Source organism: Setaria viridis, chromosome 5, assembly GCF_005286985.2.
Source record: "Setaria viridis chromosome 5, Setaria_viridis_v4.0, whole genome shotgun sequence".
Lineage (NCBI taxonomy): Eukaryota > Viridiplantae > Streptophyta > Magnoliopsida > Poales > Poaceae > Setaria > Setaria viridis.
The window spans coordinates 34,779,974-34,797,991 of record NC_048267.2 but is presented as its reverse complement, the minus strand read 5'-3'; the positions used below and the strand labels follow the sequence as shown (position 1 = coordinate 34,797,991).

The window sequence follows — 18,018 nt, the reverse complement described above, 5'->3', positions numbered from 1 at the left end:
TTCCAAGTGTTAAAATTTTCCTTCACCTTTGAGCCTCTGATGAACTTCATTGCGACGGAAAGCCTAGCAACTCTTGGAGTCACGCATGGGGATTTAATCTACCTCTTCTTTGGTAGTTGTTACTTCTTTTGAAAAGATTCAAGAGCATTTGTCAAGAGTTCAGTAAGGCATTACAATCATCAAACGGGATTTGCTTAATGCAAATAAGGACTTCAGCTACCGACTCATCTTCTTTATCTTCGTATTTTGACGAAAACAACTCATCATTGCTTACAGGAAGATAAGGTCAATTTGAAAAACAGTTTGTCTTAGGTATCTTCCATGTGTGACATTGCAGCTGGGCTTTCTCTTTAACCGAGGCAATTTACGCCCATTAGCGATCAGCTCGAAGGACTGACTAGCCTCAGAAAAATGTTTGGGACTTGGGCCTGGGCCGCTATATACAAGACACCACAAAAGTTGGGCCAGTCACACTCCACCCAGCACGCACCCAACACGCGCCCGGACCTCACCACGGCCGCGAGACAGCCACCTCTCCGACCTCTCCGTGCCGAGAGCTTCGAGAAGCCATCCCCCAAATTCGCCTACGCTTCCACCTCCTCCTCCACGAGGTGAGGAAACCCTAGCGACCGGCCATGGCGCTGCTCCCGCGCACGGCGCGGCTCGCGCTCCTCTCCACCCCGCGGGCGTACTCCGCCGCCGCCGCGGCGGGCGCCTCGCCGGCGTCCCCGGCGCCGTACGGGGGCGCCCCCCCGCCGGCGATGTCCAAGACGGCCGAGTTCGTGGTCTCCAAGGTGGACGACCTGATGAACTGGGCGCGCAAGGGCTCGATCTGGCCCATGACCTTCGGGCTCGCCTGCTGCGCCGTGGAGATGATGCACGCCGGCGCGTCCCGCTACGACTTCGACCGCTTCGGCGTCATCTTCCGCCCCTCGCCGCGCCAGTCCGACTGCATGATCGTCGCCGGAACACTCACCAACAAGATGGCGCCGGCCCTCCGCAAGTCAGTAACCCATTCCTCATCTCGGTTTGTTCAGCCCGATTTAAGATTTCGATTCGGGGGTGGGTAGATCTCACAAAGGATCTGGGTAGGGGAGTATGAATTAATAGGTTCCCATCTCTGCACTGAGGAAATGGGTCCGTAGAATAAGATTTTGATTATTATTGATTGGCCACGCTGTTTGTAGGAACCAGGTTGTGCTTACATCATTAGCAGGGTGAATTTTCAGTGTGCATCATGAACACCATCTCAATATTGTTGTTGAATATGATGTGGCAATTTCATCTGAAAACCAGCAACATAGACTTGATTATATCCACAAGTCTTCTAGAAAATGATTACAGCTTATATGCCCAACCTTTCAACATAATTATAATTGATTAGTTTCCTTTATACCGCTGCTATATGATGATTTCTTTTATTCTATTTGTATAGGGATTTTAATTTCACACCCACCATTTTTCTTGTTTGTGTAGTCTTCTGGAGTTATTATTATAGTATGTGAGTTATGACCTTGGTTTGCATATTGTCCAAACCAGCATGGGTAATTTCTTGGTATAAATTTGCATACGGTTCCTGTTGTTTGAGTTGTGCCTTTCTAAGATGAGTGGTGTTACTGTTCTGTTCCATCTGTTTAGCAGGTTGACAGTAACTTGTTGAAGTTCCAAGAGAAACTTAGTTCATTTTATTGTCTTGCCTGCTGGTTTGTGCATTACAAAGTTTTGGAGAATTAAATTCTAATCCTGTACCAGAACTATTCCTTGGAATGTTCGATACTACTAATTAGTGACTGTAGATGTTGAAATATAAGAATTCTCTATCGATTCCAGTATCACTTTTGGATGCAGTCCCTCTGTTGCATTCATAAGTCAAAACATTTTAAATTTCGATTGCTGATCTATGCATATGTACTTAGGACTGTATTATAACATTTAGACTTGTCGCTATACGTGCTTGTACATTGCCAATTCTTTAAACAAACTTAATTACTAAATAACATATCGTTGCAAAATTCATAGTCTCAATGGGTAGGAGAAGACATGCTCTTGTGTTTGCTTACCATGATACAAAAACAAGCATGTACCCTCTGTCTGACTGCTGGAACAGAGAGCTAACATATATAGGAACAAGGGAAGGGGAGGAGTTGTTTGGTGTGTCCTTCAAAATCGAGCTTATTGCCATCCCTCCTCCCTTCTCATTTTTCTTTTGAGATGTATGTGTGGCCTGTGGGCTTGAGAGGATTTCATTAGCAATTTCTGGTTGACTGTTATAGTTTGTGGATAATTTTAAAATTTATGCATTACCAACTCATTAGTTTCGTAATGCTCCTCATTGATGCTAACTTCATTTATTATCCGCAGGGTTTATGACCAAATGCCTGAGCCTCGATGGGTTATTTCGATGGGCAGCTGTGCTAACGGTGGTGGATACTACCACTACTCCTACTCTGTTGTCCGTGGGTGCGACCGTATTGTTCCTGTTGACATCTACGTCCCTGGATGCCCACCAACAGCCGAGGCACTACTGTACGGTGTCCTCCAGCTCCAAAAGAAGATCAACAGGCGCAAGGACTTCCATCACTGGTGGACCAAGTGAAGCATTGTCCGTTCTTGTTATTGTTCGCTTGCTGTATTTCTTCGCATTTGACCTGCTTGTCATCTGAAATAAGCACAGCCTTGCGCTCGGATTTGCAAATTTGTTGTTGTACCTGGAAGGATGTATGTCCAGGTTGTTTGATGAGCATGGAACTCGTGTACCAAATCAGTTCAACAGTAATGGACAGACCAGCTGTGGATCTGTACTTTTCCTATCCCATTGTAATGCAGGAATACGCCGTGTCTTGTTTGTGAATGGTTATCTTTTTTTTTTGGGCAATCAAGCGCTACTCTTTACCCCGCCCCTTGGGATCGGTTGGGCTTCACAAGTTTCTCTTGTACGAGATGCAGCCATGCATGAAGTCAGGAACTGTTGAGGTAAAACAATTGCATGACTGCTGATTGCTACTCTTAATTCCTGTTCGTCCAAACTCAAATACTGTTTACTGCACGCCTTACAGAGGGAGGTTTTCTTCGGTAGCACGGTGAATTTTCTTTTCAAAAAATGTACTATCTCCGTACTTAAATATATAATGTTGTCCTAAACATCGTATATTTAAGAACGGAGGGAGTATAATTGGAGTGCCTAAATGTGAGATAACAAGTGGTGCTGAGGCCACATGTCCGTGACACATTTGTGCAATTTTGTTTGGAAAAAAAATGAGGGGATTAGCTTGGACTTACCAATGGAAATCATACGCATAATGGAGTCCGCTTGGACAAAGCAAGCAGCCCTAACCTCCCGTCCAAGACGACCGCCGCTAATAGACCTGCGCCTCCTCTCCTCTCCTCCGCCCCCCATAGCCGCCTCTCCCAACTCGCGCGCCTTCAACTCGGATCTCTCCTTCCGTCCTCTTCCTCGAACTCCCCGGCCACAATCAAAAGGTAAATCCACGTGAAGCATAAAAGGAGCCTCGAATCTGCTTTCGAACCGGCGGATTGGGGATTTCCTCTCCCCTCCTCGCGATTTTCTTCTTCCTCTGACCCGCATTGGCCCGTCTCGAACCGTGAGCAGATCCCATGGCGGCGCTGGGGTCGAAGCTGGCGCAGCTGCAGTCCAAGGCGTGCGAGGCGACGAGGTTCGCGGCCAAGCACGGCTGCGCGTACCACAAGACGCTCATGGAGAAGAACAAGCACTACGTCGTCGACCCGCCCACCATCCAGAAGTGCCAGGAGCTCTCCAAGCAGCTCTTCTACACCCGCCTCGCGAGGTCAGTGCTTGTTCCCCCTGTCCTGTTCGCCCCCAGCCCTAGGCGTCGATTGGTATCTGGAATGCTAGATTGTGGGCCTGTTTTGGATACACCCTTCTAAAAATTAGGATTTCTCCTAAAAGTGGTCCTCAAGTCCCCCTTTACCCCTATTGCCCTCGCATGCATTAATGACGTGAACAGTGCAGGGTAGTTTAGAGGAGTAATTGGAGGGTAAAAATGACATTTTCCCTCTAAGGTCCTAAAGATTAGTAGTCCATCCAAACAGCCATGTACTAAACTTTAGGACTAGCAATTTGAGGGTCCTAAACTTTACTTTAGTACACTACTAAACTTTAGGAGTTTGTACCAAACTGGGCCTGTTTCCTGATGTTTGCGAAGTTGCACCAAGGCAAGTGGTAGTCGATCATCATGCGAGTTTGCCCAATTTAACGAGTAATTAGAACAGCTTGGAGCTGTTGGTGGATATGCATCTAGAGGTTCCTGTGGGGTGTTAGTAGATCATCGTATTGCCAAATCCGTCTGAATTTGGCCAATTTAACGAGTCATTAGAACAACTTGGAACTGTAGGTGGATAGCCTTTAATCTTTAAAGTTTCATGTGGCGCTTATGTTAGTCTCTCTGCATTAATTTTTGAGCTTGTATACCCATGGGAAGCGCATTGGTGACTTTTCTTGCATAGTGATCATTTGGGGATGTGTTGGGTTCATATGGGAAATTCTTACGTTCTTAGGGAATTCAACGGAGGAGGATATGGATTGATCCAAAGAGCCTCCGGTTACATCCATTGCCTCTTTGTTCATAAGGGCCTAAATTGTTCCTTGTTAACCTTGAAGTTTTCTAGGTTGATACAACTGAAGCACAGGGGGTGCAAGTACTGTGATCAAACTCTATGATTGCCTCTTGTTGCGGTATGCACAAAGGTTGGGCTGCCTGAACACAAATAGAACATAGAAAATTTCACATAAATCGTATGGATGGGCTGATCTATTAGCACCCCTATTTAGGATTAGACCCTTTTAACCATTGCAAATTGTAGTTTCCTTTGGGTCACAATTTGCAGATGGCTATCAAACTAATTGTTGACGCGAAAATCGGGCGGTGACCTTCGCGTACTAACACACGAAACCTGAGAGATCTGCTTCGTTCAAGTACAAGTTGTAACCCTCTCGATCCAAGGCGTGCTAGTCAATTTGACCTGCTAATTGACAAGGGCAAAGAAGACGTTAAGTTCGAGAGTGAATCGACTGATGTTCCGATTAGCTCCAGGAGATCGTAATGGCCGGGTAGCCGGGTAGCCGATACAGAAAAAGACGATCGGCTAGGTTAGCCGATGTATGCGTAATCAATGCAAAGGAACTGTTGAAACGCAACCTAAACAATGCTACGCGGACAACACTTGAAACAGATCTAATTGGCTATAAAACAGTTCTTGATTGAAAAACAGGATAAGAAGCCGATTGGAACCTATTCCAAGCTGGATAGTGGTGATAAAAGCTAAAGCAACAAGATTTAAACAAATAAACTTGCAGATCTAGCAAATATCAATAACTTGATGAATAAATCTAGACGAAACAACAACGATGCACCGGAAGTTAAAGCCTAGAAATTACTCGATAAATGTGGAACTTACAATCCAGCCGGAGATCAAGATGATGCAGCCTTGCTAGCTTGGAAGAACTCGTGAAGAAAAAGAGAACTTTGGCGAAGTCGCCAACTTGAAAGTAAATTATGAATAAAGTAGATTTGTTTGTTTATGTGTACATGTTTTTCAGACCTCGCAGGATCTCTATTTATATCCTAAACTCAAGACTCCTAGTCCTAGTCGATTACGACGCAATACAATATCTGTAACTAAAGAAACAAACTTGTCTAAATAAAACGACTCGTACAAGAGTCGAAAACAAATTTGGCCTCCCTCGACCAATTCTACATGCATTGTCTTGCAATATCTTCGCCGATCAAGACTCTCTTGCCTTTTAACGGTCGAACCCCAATATCTCCGATCGGTTGGAATTCTCTTGCTCGCATCGGCTGGGTCCCCGTCACCCTTCATCGGCTGGCACCTCCCGTCCTCATCGTCTGGGTCTCCATCACCTTTCATCGGCTGAACCTCTGTGACTCTATCGGCCGTTTTCACTAGCCGTTGCCCTTCTGTCATGCATCAGCATCCTTGCTTCTTTTTGACGCCAGTTTTGACACATGTCAAGAACGGTGTCAACACTAATCATAGTGGTACTCTTAAGGCTCTAGATATTTTTTTCTCATATGAATCATGTGTCTTCCACCGCATTGATATTTACCAATTATGTCTGTTGCTTGGATGTTGAATTATATCTACTCGGATGTTGAGTTATATCTGCTTATGTTTACAGAAGTTTGTGTAATTTGTTTATTAAGAGAAATGTTTATGATGACTTGTCTATATAGGACATAGGAAATTACTTGTGCTCGAACTGCCTTTCCATTAAACCTTTATGGTCAGTAAGGATTCTTGACTTTATTCTTGTCTCCTAAAGTCCTAGTCCCCAAGAGGTACTAGGTGTCCTGATGCGGTTTTTGATATCAGCCATATTTTAATGTCAGGATGTTGTAATAGTTCTGAATTTTTTTTTCTAAAAAAATCGTGCATGTGGTAACTTATAGCATCAGATTTCAAGTATTGGATAAAGAATACTCAGATATCACAGATGTCCACGAACTCCACCTAAATAATCTCTCTGGCAGCCTCCAGTTCAATATATTGGAATATTTTATAACAGATGATTTTGAGAAATATGCATTGTATATACTGTGCTGTCATCAAAATTCCAATATAGTTACCTGTGGGTATGTGCTTCTTGCAGCCTTCCTGCCCGTTACGAGTCATTCTGGAAGGAGCTTGACAGCGCGAAGCTCTTGTGGAAAAACAGAAGCAGTCTGAAGGTTGAGGATGCTGGCGTCGCGGCGTTGTTTGGCATCGAGTTGTATGCTTGGTCCTGCCTTGGTGAGATCGTCGGTAGAGGGTTTACTCTCACGGGCTACCATGTCTGAAGCCTTACCTCTAGCATGAGCAACGACATTAGGACATTTGCCGACGAATACTGTGTTGGTGGTCAGTTTTGCTCTGACATGAATGTGATGCAAAGTTTTGTTATTCTCGAATGCTCTTGAACCTTGATGATGTGGAATTACATTGATCTCGGTGGAACGATAAATGATGAGCTAATAATTTTACTGTATTCTGCCCTGTTGTGCGTCAGGTCTATGAAATGCTTGTGCAACTGGGCATGAGATTGGTATGTCGTATGCTTATGACTATCTGATATATGCGGTGCTACACATCAGAGGCCTGAGAGCTGTCGTACTGTGCTTGTCTTGTAATTCTGGTTCCAGTATGAACATGTTACTGTGTGTGAGCTGCTTGCAGCGTTTGTGATTCATGGCTGATCGGTGATGGCCGCACGAGCTCGGCGGGTGCCCCTGCCACGTCACGGGCTGCACACATGCAGTATTGTCCACATTCCAGGAAAGATGCGGAGCAGTTATGGGGAGTTTGGCAGGTAAAACTGGCGAATGAATTGCGTGGCAAGAACAGGCGAACAGCCTGGAAGTGCCGACGGGAGTTCAGATACACAGACCAGCAGCCATCTTGTTAGCTGAATGACGAGTCCTTCAAAGGAAACTGCTGGTTATTAAGGCAACTGAAGCCTGCCTGAAGGGGTGTTTCGAGTTAAAGCAACGAGCCAGTAGCATTCATGGCTGAAAACTTGCACGCCTAATGTAATTGGTAAAATTGATTTTAAACGCATCATGCTTCACGAGAAGTTCAACTCCGTCGAAACGTCATTCTTACGCATGCCTCTTCATACGTGTACACTTCCCGCCGGCGTGCCCTCATGGCGTTGCCCAACCTACTGCTCCGCCGCCTCCTCTTCCTCGTCTCCTTCAGCGCCCACGCCACTCAACCACCAAGAAGAACGCTCCACGTCCCCATCGTCCACCGCGACGCCGTCTTCCCCCCCGCTCCCGGCGCCACGCCGGGCAGCCTCCTCCTCCTCCGCCTCCACGTGGCCGACGCCGCCCATTACACCGTGCAGCAGCTGGCCCCGTCGTCCCTACACTCGACCACCGACGACCACGGCGGTGGTCACCGGCTCCGCTCCCACGTCCTCTCGGGCCTCCCCTTCGACAGCGGCGAGTACTTCGCGACCGTCGGCGTCGGCGACCCGCCCGCGCGCGCGCTCGTTGTCATCGACACAGGCAGCGACCTCATCTGGCTCCAGTGCGCGCCCTGCCGCCGCTGCTACCGCCAGCTGACCCCGCTCTACGACCCGCGGGGCTCCAGCACGCACAGGCCGATCCCCTGCGCCTCGCAGCGGTGCCGCGGCGTCCTCCGCTACCCCGGCTGCGACGCCCGCACCGGGGGATGCGTCTACATGGTGGTGTACGGCGACGGCTCCGCCTCCAGCGGCCACCTCGCCACCGACAGGCTCGTCTTCCCCGGCGACGACGCGCGCGCCCACAACGTCACGCTCGGGTGCGGCCACGACAACGGCGGGCTGCTGGAGTCGGCGGCGGGGCTGCTTGGCGTCGGCCGGGGCGAGCTGTCCTTCCCGACGCAGGCGGCGGCGACCTACGGGCGCGTCTTCTCCTACTGCCTCGGCGACCGCATGTCCCGCGCGCGGGAGAACGGCTCCGCGTACCTCGTGTTCGGCCGTACGCCGGAGCCGCCGTCCACGGCGTTCACCCTGCTGCGGACGAACCCGCGGCGGCCGAGCCTCTACTACGTGGACATGGTCGGCTTCAGCGTCGGCGGCGAGCGCGTGGCCGGGTTCTCCGGCGCCAGCCTCGCTCTGGACGCGGCCACCGGGCACGGCGGCGTCGTGGTGGACTCGGGCACCGCCATCTCGCGGTTCGCCGGGGACGCGTACACGGCGGTGCGCGACGCCTTCGACGCAGGCGCGGCGGCGGGCGGGATGCGGAAGGTGGCCGACAACTTCTCGGTGTTCGACGCGTGCTACGACCTCCGCGGCGGGAGGGGACACGCGACGGTCCGCGTGCCCAGCGTCGTGCTGCACTTCGCCGGCGGCGCGAACATGGCGCTGCCTCCGGCGAACTACCTCGTGCCCGTGGAGGGCGGGGATCGCCGGACGTACTTCTGCCTGGGGCTCCAGGCGGCGGACGACGGCCTCAACGTGCTCGGCAACGTCCAGCAACAGGGGTTTCGGGTTGTGTTTGATGTGGAGAGGGGGAGGATCGGTTTCGGGCCAAACGGATGTTCAGTCTGAGTGATCAGATGCCAGTGAATTTTCTTGAATTTAACCTGAAACACTTGTGCGTGTTGGCTTGTAGTTATAAACTGTTTCCTCAGTTATTTTTGAAAGAGTAAAATGTATTGGAGATCCATCAACTTGCATTTCTGAGTCCATAAACTTTTTAAAGTCGTTCCTAGTAGGTCCATAACCCTCCACTCTCTCATATCTCTTCATCTATTCCCATGTTCTTTGGCTGGGGCATTTCGTCAAGCATGTTTTGGGCAAGATGAGCTCCTGCATGAGCGAATGCACAGTTCGGCAGCCTTGCCGGCTTCTTGCCGCCCTTCCCTGCGCCGCATGTCCCTCCATGGCACACGGCGTCCGAGGGCAACCAGCTGGTGCTCGCTGACGTTACTGGTCAGTCCCTCCTTCACCGTCGATTCGTGGGTCCGGCCGGTTCTCCGCGCGGCTCCTCGAGGTCCTCCTCCACCGAGCTGGGCCAGGGGCTCCAGACGCGACGCTGGTGAAGGCAGGTGAGGGCAGCAGGCAGCCCATGCGGCAACGGGAGGAGTCGCAAGCAGCGGGCAAGGCAAGGGAGCAGGTGCGGGCGGCCGGAACAGCAAGGGAGAAAGGAGCGGGCGGCGACCGGCAGGCATGGCGAGGGAGCAGGCGCACTCGAGCATTGAGGCATGCGCTCTCCTCCAGCTCGGCATTGAGGCAGAAGGCACGCTCGAGATTGACCTCCGCCACTGCCCGGAGCCGCAGGACATCTGGTGGGTACGCGCAGCCGTACGACGCTGACTGTGTCGAACCGCCAGGATGGACGCAGCTTGGAAGGAGGATTGGTAGCTCCTATCCTAGCTCCTCAAGGAACGGAAGCGCCCAGCATCACCAGAGTCGTTGATGCGAGACGAGCACACTCGCCGACCTCCTGAACGCGCCATGGGGAAGGTACCCACAACCTGCTCGATAAAATATGTAAGACCGAAGGAAAGAGGGTTTGAGAGAGGAGATGCACAGTCAGCATGACACGTCATCAGTAGCTGCCTATATGGATGTGTACGGACTCACTAGCTGCCTACATGGATGTGTATAGACCTGCAGTGAACGATTGGAAAAGTTTATGAACTACTTTTGAAGTTTATGGACCTAAATGACAAGTGCGTATAAGTTGATCGACTTACTGTGCGTTTTACTCTTTTTGAAAGATATGAAACATGTCCTGCATGTTTTCTCAGGTTTCAAATGTACAGAAGTTATGGGAAGTATGACACAGGGCCACCCATGATTACGGATTACCCATGTGATCCACAAGCATTGGCCAATGTCGCATGACGTCATGCATATGGATGAATTGCTGTTGTACTCCCGTAGTTACATTTTACAAACTCAGGCGGAATCAATTAATCTTCTGCTGAGCTGCCTCAACGTACTGCAGCGCAAGCTTTTTCACCTTGTCACCCTCCTTGATCAAAAAGCTCGCATTTTTCGCGTCATGGTGGAAGCTCATTACCTTGTCTGTTGTTTTCGTCACAGCCCACCTATACTGCTCAACGGTGATCACACCACTCTTGCAGAGTGGCCTGATGTGTTCTTTCACGAACATTTCAACCTACATACATTGAAAGGGAAACATGTATGAAGAGGCGAGAACGGTGAGAGCTACAAGAAAAATACCACCAATCGAGTAAGTGGGATACCTTCTTATATGTAGAGCTTGAGGCATCTGGTGTGCTTTTACCGGCTTGATCAGGTGCTTGCTTCTTCGGATCATCTCCACCTTCAGCTATATGGCTTGGTTTGTCTCCTTTTGGGTGTTTGCTGTTTAGTGATGGTTTGTCACTGGAAGATTTCTCTTTAGCTGGCTCCAAATTCTTTGGTTTGCTGATCACTTCACCATCTCTTGCCAAGCCATCCTTGTGAGATTGACTAGGCAAAATGCTAGCAGCTTTTTCCATATCTCTCGAGGTCTCCACATTCCCAGTAACTTTATCAGGCATATTGCTATCAATAGAAATTTCTTTACCTGGTCCACTTGATTTTTCACATTGCTCGCTGCACCTATCATCTTCAGCCAAGTTTGTTGCATTTGTTTCGTTTGCTATCACGTCCTCAGTTTCTCCCCGGGCTGTCAACTTCTGTTGCTCTTCAGAATTAGGTTTTTGTTGCTGACACAACACGGTATTGAGGTTTTGACAGTTTGCAGCATCATGATCATTAGGTAGTGGTGATTTGTCATCTTTCACTGAGGATACATCCTTCACCCTATAATCGTGATTTGACTCTAAGTTTTTGCTCTGTTCCTCTAGTCTGCATTCTCCTGCATTAACCAACAGAGTATCTTTCACAATTAATAATTCCTTTGTGAAAACTTTGGACAATTAAAACTGTCAGGGAATTGGAATTACCTTCAACTGATGTGATCTCTCTCTCAGGACTGTTAGGAGGGGAATCAAAGAGGCCCGCTTTTCTTAGTGCTTCTTCTGCGTTGCTGAAGCTAACAATGTGCTTCTGCACAGTTTGCTCTGATGTAATAGCATCCCCTATTTCACTCTTTAGATCAGAGACGACTGCTCTGTGTAGAGCATCTTCCATATCACTGCCACTAACATTGTTCTCAGATGCAACTTTCTGTGATATCAGATCACTGCCTAATTCAGTCTTTTTGGTAAGAGTTGAAGTGTCCTTATCAGATTTCTCCTTGGCAGGCTGGCGACTAGCCTGAGAGCAAAGGTTCACATATATGGATTTGCTGCTTGACCTTTCGTAAATGTCCTTTTCAACATTGACAGCATCAGCAATGGCCAATTCAGTATCTGCACATCTGCGGATGACATCCAAATTTGCTTTCTGCAAATAATGCTCCGCGATGCGGTGAAGTTGTACCTGTGATACATACCATAAGTCCGATTAATAACTTGACAGCTGGATTTCAAAGAAAATGCAAGCACAGTTATGCCTAGGACACTTATGCCTAGAATTATGTTGTGATAAAGTCAGCATCATGTTTGGCAAATCAGGTATCAGTTCAGAAAAATGTATCATTCGATGGTCAATTAGCTAAACCATTTTTCTGCAGTTTGAAAAGCAAAAAAAAAAATCTAATTCTACACCACGGTGTATACAAGAGCAGCTAACAAGCATTAGAAACTATTTAACAGCTGGTCGACCAAACGAGATTCTTGAAATCTATAGAAATGCCCAACATATGGTTACCTGTCTAACTGATACGGGAACTTTGTTATTGCGGCCAGCCGCAAGCTTTGGCCTCATATCCACCGGAAGTTGTGCCTAAGAAAACCAAGTAAATGAGTATTTTGTGGAGTTGTTAATGTACTTCTTTAAAACGTTTTAGAAAAACAGGCACATACTAGTAGAGGGAATTTTCCCTTGAGAGCATCATCGTCTCCAGTTTGATCTTTGCTTGTAACAGAGCTGCCATTCTTTCTTGCCAGGATCTCAAGTGCCCATTTTCTCTTGTCCTCCTTGATATCACCAGAAGAATGATTTTTTTGATCCAGGGAGGGCTGATTGTTTCTATTTTCTCTTCTGCTTGATGCTTCTTTATTCAGAGTTGAAGCACTTGATATTTTTCCAGTGTTGCTGGGTGAACTGATTTTAGTTGCATCAGTCCCTGCTACAGGTATGTTAGGAGATTTGCTATTATTAGCTTTGATTTGGCTACTTTTATCTAATGGTGCACATCCTGCAAGGGCAGAGAGAGGTTTTATATCATCCTTCCTCGGGACAACTGACGCATCAGCTAAATACAACCTGGACAAAATAGAATTGTTATTCTCTGTCCTTTTCCCCTGAGCACTTTCCTTGTCCATTTCAGAGGATCTCTTGAGTAGCTGGAGTACTGATTGCAGTGTCTCAATCTTTTCCGGATTTGTTCCTGGGGAGCAACGGTATTTCCAGAATTCAACTTCCCAATCACGATGCCAATCACTTCTTCTTCTTCCTGTGGATGTTCCATACAACTTTTTGGTCAGATTCTCACGTTTCTTGCCCTTATGAAGCAATGACCTCCTTGTTCTTATTAATTGGTTAGTACTTTTGGCTGTTCCATCCACTGACTTTCCTATAGCTGCACGGAATGCAGTCAACAGTTGTTCATCAAAAGATCCATCCTTCTCAAGTATATTAGTGCCTGTATCTCTAACCACTTCCCTTATCTCTTTCTGTAGCTTTTGAACCATAGCAGTTGATTGTTTTCCCTCTTCCTTTCGGAAGATCTTTTTCACTCTAAGGCCAGGCTTATCTCCTGCTCTTCGTCCTACGGGTTTTGCCAGAGCTCTACCAGGATCCCTTATGTAGGCCTCACCTTCAACAATACTCATTATATCGGGAATAGATTCATGTTGTGGAAGAAACTCTGACATATCATCAACGGTATCTTTTGCAGAATTAGTAGTATGACCGCACGTTGAAGAAAAAACAGAATTTCCGATTACATTTGTATCTTGTTCATGCACTTCCAATTTTGCTTTCTTCGCGGGATGGCTCACTTCACTTCCTGATTCCATGTCTTTCTCATCTTTCATGCCATTGCTCTCATGTCCATCATGCCTAAAAAATCATAAAAAAGTTACTAAATGAAATGGTTGGACCAACATGAAACAAATGAGTTCTAAGTTCCCGAGGATTTTCACCTGAGTGGCGACTGCATGTTCTGAGCACTTTTCATCTGCTGAACTGCATCTGTATCAATCACATGCATGTTAGTCAATCTTACAGTCTTACTAGCAGCATTTATAGAAGAGAATACGCCATGTTGGATGCAAAAATTTGGTGCTAGAATAAAATGCAGCTTAACAGAATAGGATTGTAATAGTCATGGTATATCCATATGAAATATCATAGCTGTTGTCTGCTGAGGTAGCCTAGCATAATAAATGGTAAAAAAACACAGTGATCAATATATGAATACTTTTCACAGTTGCACTTAGTGTCATTGCCATGCCATATCCAAATAAACAAGCTATAAATATGACACATCTGCAAATGGCCACAGCATACCTGGTGAGAAAGGTTGTGGAGATTTGATCACAGGAGATCTTTCATTATTGCTTTTTTGAACTGCATTATCCTCTCCAGTATTTTTAGCCTCCTTACTGTTGTCTATTACTGGACAAGATGACACGAGCTTTGGTACTTCCAATTGTTCATTTGACATATTACCCCGCTCTGAGCTAAATATGGTTGCTGCTGGCTCACGTATAGGTGAAAACTGAAATGACATTTCTGTTGGTTCAGAGTAAAGAGTGCGAACAATATTCATTTCAGAAGATTTATTCTGGGATCTACTGAAACTATCTGTGCTCCTCAGGGTACTAGCATCTGCAATAGAATCATGTTTAAAAGCATCTTTGGAATGGCTTGGATATGGATTGTAGTTAAATGCTTCATGTGCTGTCTTCAAGTCTAGTGAAGCTTCTGATAGATCACTCCTAGTTTCAGACTGTACACCCACCATTGATACAACAAGGGCAGTTTCTCCCTCATCAGCAACAGAGACAGATACCCTCCCAGAAAATGATGCATCGGCACTTGTCCTATCAGAATCAATTACACATTCTCCACCTAGGTTTTGCTTCAAGATAACATCTGCCGCGTGTTTCACTTCAGTAGACACGCACCTAGAAATGGAAGTGATGATCCAATTATCACAACAGCAGAGCAAATTCAACATAATTAATTACTACTCCTGTTCTGTTACAAGCAAAGGGTGATTGAAGAAATAGTCAGAAGATATCACATTACCTTGGGCACAGCCATGTATTTTCAGAAGTCATTTCTGGATTGAACCCCACGCATATAGCATGATACCTGGCTTAGAGTTAAGGATAAACAAGATTAGAGAAGGAATATGGTTCCCAAGTCTCAATTAATAATCTCAGAAAGGATAACAAAATTAAGTACCATTTATCACAGGAGTCACAAGCAATTGATGTATCTAAAGTTGAATCATCTTCAGCTGTCACAAGTCCACTCCGAATCTTGCAATCACCATCATCCAAACAAACCACTGCCTGCAGAACGGGATAAACAGATCAAGATACACAATCAACTTCATGGGACAGAGAAGTATATGACAAAAGGAGATTGTGAGTGTTATCTGAATATTGTTACTTCTGCATCAATATAGTACGATGGGAAGGAAAGTGTGCTGCTTTCCTCTTGCACGTACCAATCATCATCACAGCTGCACAATGAGAAGCGTAGATAGAAGTCATGAAATGGCCTTAATTTTATTTCTTTGAGCATTGGTAGGAAAGGGGTTAACATAAGATTGGATAAATCATAAAATAAGAAATGCACAATCATGTCATTCAGGGAAAAATGATATGGCACAAATTCATATGCAAATGATGCAGCTATGCACAAGCTTCCAGCTATTCCATTACCATTTCCTACTTCACAAGATCAGGTAAGTCAATATCACCTTTTCGTTTCTTCGCTTGAGAAGAAACCGAGGCCAAGCTTTCACTGGCACAGAGATTCAGAGACTAAAAGTATTCCTCTACTTCGTTGATAATGAAAACATAACATTCTGAGATAAAAAAGACTAAAGCATATTATAGAAATAATCTACCTTGGGACTTAGGAGAAAACAGGGGACCACAGAATATATAACATAAGCAATTACAGATAGCAGTGCTAAACTAACATGTGTACATACTGGAAGCACAAGGAGTTGCTGCTATACCTTGTTAAAGAGTATTCATCTTCATCAATAGATCCAATCGTGCCATATACCTTCACCAGTAAAAGCAATATAAACAATTATATTCCAATAAAGTTCTACCATCCAAGGTGAGAAGTTAGAGATAAACGTTTTCAATCAAATTTCCTCCACACGTATTGTCAGAATTCAGCCAAGGAAAGATTAAAAAAAAAGATATCTGATACTTACTGGAGCGCATGCTATATGTTGAAATTCACTTTTGCAAAGGGGGCAGCGATTTGTGATGGCAGCCCAGTTGTCAATGCATGTATAGCAGAACCTGGTATTTGAAAATTCCAATATCTATGCATCACATTACAGTTTAAAGGAATCTTCATATCAATCTTTGGAAAATAATAACTATATTGGTACTTATGCTAAGCTGTAGGTCCTTTTCTAAAATCCTTGTGGTACATAAATTAAATGCTGAGAGAACAGAATGAATGGTTACTAATCCAAAATAATAGGATACCACTCTAGCATATAATAGGAACATCAATTTAAAACTAGAGCATTTGACTTCAAATGTAACAGGCAAGACAAAGAATTGAAATGGACAAGTAATACTGGATGGTGGATTATAACCAGAGAGTGTAGGATCAAATAAGAATGACCTGGATGGTGAAAACGAACTGTGTGTAATGAATTCTTAGCTTGGATACAAATTATCAAATATACAGATTTCGCTATCTCATTACTATCCGCCCAATAATATATATTCCAAGGAAATTCCCAAGTAGCTAAACAATGTTGATCCTCCAAATCTTGGTCGAATATGCATGAGAGGTGATGAATCAAATCCTATAAAACTAAGAATCTACTCCCTCCGTTCCAAATTATAGGTCGTTATCCTAGATGCATAATAATATCTATGAACCTAGAAAAGCCAAAACGACCTATAATTTGGAACAGAGGGAGTACGACTGAAGCCCTACCAGTGTTGGCAACAATCCAAGACTCCTCTATCAATGACGATGTCTCTACAAATGCCGCAACTTTCGTTCTCGAATGCATAATTTTCCTGCAAAACAGTTTGACAGATCATATTATAGCACAAACATGATTATGTGAGGGAACATGGACTCAAGGTACAGAGAATAGACAACTCCTACAGAAGCAAACACCCAGATCATATAAGTTAGAAACAGGATATTTCTTTTACTTTTGAACAATCTATTCAACAACCTACATCTATTGAAACATTATCACACCACGCACTTTCATCCCATTAGATTACCAAGTATGGATAGCAGCATCTAAGCTATACACCATACTATAAAGCACAAAAGTGGGAAGATGTGCAGAAAACATAAATTCCCATGGATACAAACAACGTTCATTATTAGTTTGGATTTTCATCACTCCAAAACAAATCCCCATAAGAAAGGTGGCACTGTTTGAATTAATTCAGATTAGAGAAAAAACTCTAAAGTTTGATTCATTGCTTTTTCAAGCTATAGCAATGAAGCCAGTAGCCACTATTGTGAACTTACACCATTCCATACCCTGTGAGCAACCATAGCTTACTCTAAGACCATTGAAGCATGATAGCATGATCCAACTGGAAAACTAACAAAATCAGCTACAAACAAACTAAGAACGACAGCATAGTAGTTACTGGGAACTACTATATGCATAACATTAGTTCATTCTCCGTTGTACAACTCGACTGGCAAATGGCAATACCACAACTTAACAGCAAAACAACGAAACAGTAAATTCAGCAGCAGCAAAGCAACTTTCACTTCGCCAAGCACAAGTAAAAGCCTAAAGGGACACAGTACCATATCATCCACCTTCCCCGGAGCTCCACTCGATTCTCCATCAACCTCCATTTCCCACGGGAACATCGTGATTGAGCTTCAGCACGCAGAAGGCGGCTACGCGCGCGGCCTGTGCACAAACCACAGTATCCGCAGCCCAAAATAAGCGATTAATCAAGCGCCGGGGCGTAAAAGAGCTGGGGAATCTCGCGGTCCGATCGCTCGCCACTCGAATTGGGGAAACGCGGAAGGGCGCAGGGTATCACCGGCTCCGGCGAGGGGCAACTGGGGCAGCCCTAGCAACGGGGATTTAGTTGGGTGGCTGGAGACCAAGGAGTCTAGTTAGATGTCCTATACACAGCGCCGGCGGGTGGTGCGACGGAGGAGGAGATGCCGCCGCGGCGGTGTTGGTCCGGCTCCGGCTGGAGGAGAGAGGAAAGGGAGGAGATGTGCGCCGTGCGCGGGCCGTTTGTGCTACTGCATTG

General features: G+C 45.9%; 4 protein-coding genes across 4 annotated transcripts; 3 read left to right on the top strand and 1 right to left on the bottom strand.

Annotated features, from left to right (window-relative positions):
- The first annotated feature begins 497 nt into the window (after positions 1-497).
- On the top strand, positions 498-2,851 carry LOC117856990 (uncharacterized). The gene is made up of 2 exons (XM_034739453.2): positions 498-1,003; positions 2,362-2,851. Exons 1-2 carry the CDS (start codon positions 636-638, stop codon positions 2,594-2,596), a joined length of 603 nt encoding a protein of 200 aa, XP_034595344.1. The 5' UTR covers positions 498-635; the 3' UTR covers positions 2,597-2,851.
- A 433-nt stretch (positions 2,852-3,284) lies between these two features.
- LOC117856989 (uncharacterized) lies at positions 3,285-7,024 on the top strand. Its single transcript, XM_034739452.2, has 3 exons — positions 3,285-3,480; positions 3,611-3,806; positions 6,650-7,024. Exons 1-3 carry the CDS (start codon positions 3,300-3,302, stop codon positions 6,834-6,836), a joined length of 564 nt encoding a protein of 187 aa, XP_034595343.1. The 5' UTR covers positions 3,285-3,299; the 3' UTR covers positions 6,837-7,024.
- Positions 7,025-7,169: 145 nt separating this feature from the next.
- LOC117856482 (aspartyl protease family protein 2) lies at positions 7,170-10,536 on the top strand. The gene has a single exon (XM_034738837.2). It carries the CDS (start codon positions 7,682-7,684, stop codon positions 9,071-9,073), a length of 1,392 nt encoding a protein of 463 aa, XP_034594728.1. The 5' UTR covers positions 7,170-7,681; the 3' UTR covers positions 9,074-10,536.
- Positions 10,208-18,018, bottom strand: LOC117856805 (uncharacterized protein At4g10930). The gene is made up of 14 exons (XM_034739208.2): positions 17,555-18,018; positions 16,706-16,791; positions 15,960-16,050; positions 15,753-15,802; positions 15,176-15,248; positions 14,966-15,075; positions 14,807-14,872; positions 14,063-14,682; positions 13,696-13,744; positions 12,412-13,612; positions 12,257-12,331; positions 11,449-11,926; positions 10,741-11,360; positions 10,208-10,652 (listed from the first exon to the last, which is right to left on the bottom strand). Exons 1-14 carry the CDS (start codon positions 17,618-17,620, stop codon positions 10,440-10,442), a joined length of 3,798 nt encoding a protein of 1,265 aa, XP_034595099.1. The 5' UTR covers positions 17,621-18,018; the 3' UTR covers positions 10,208-10,439.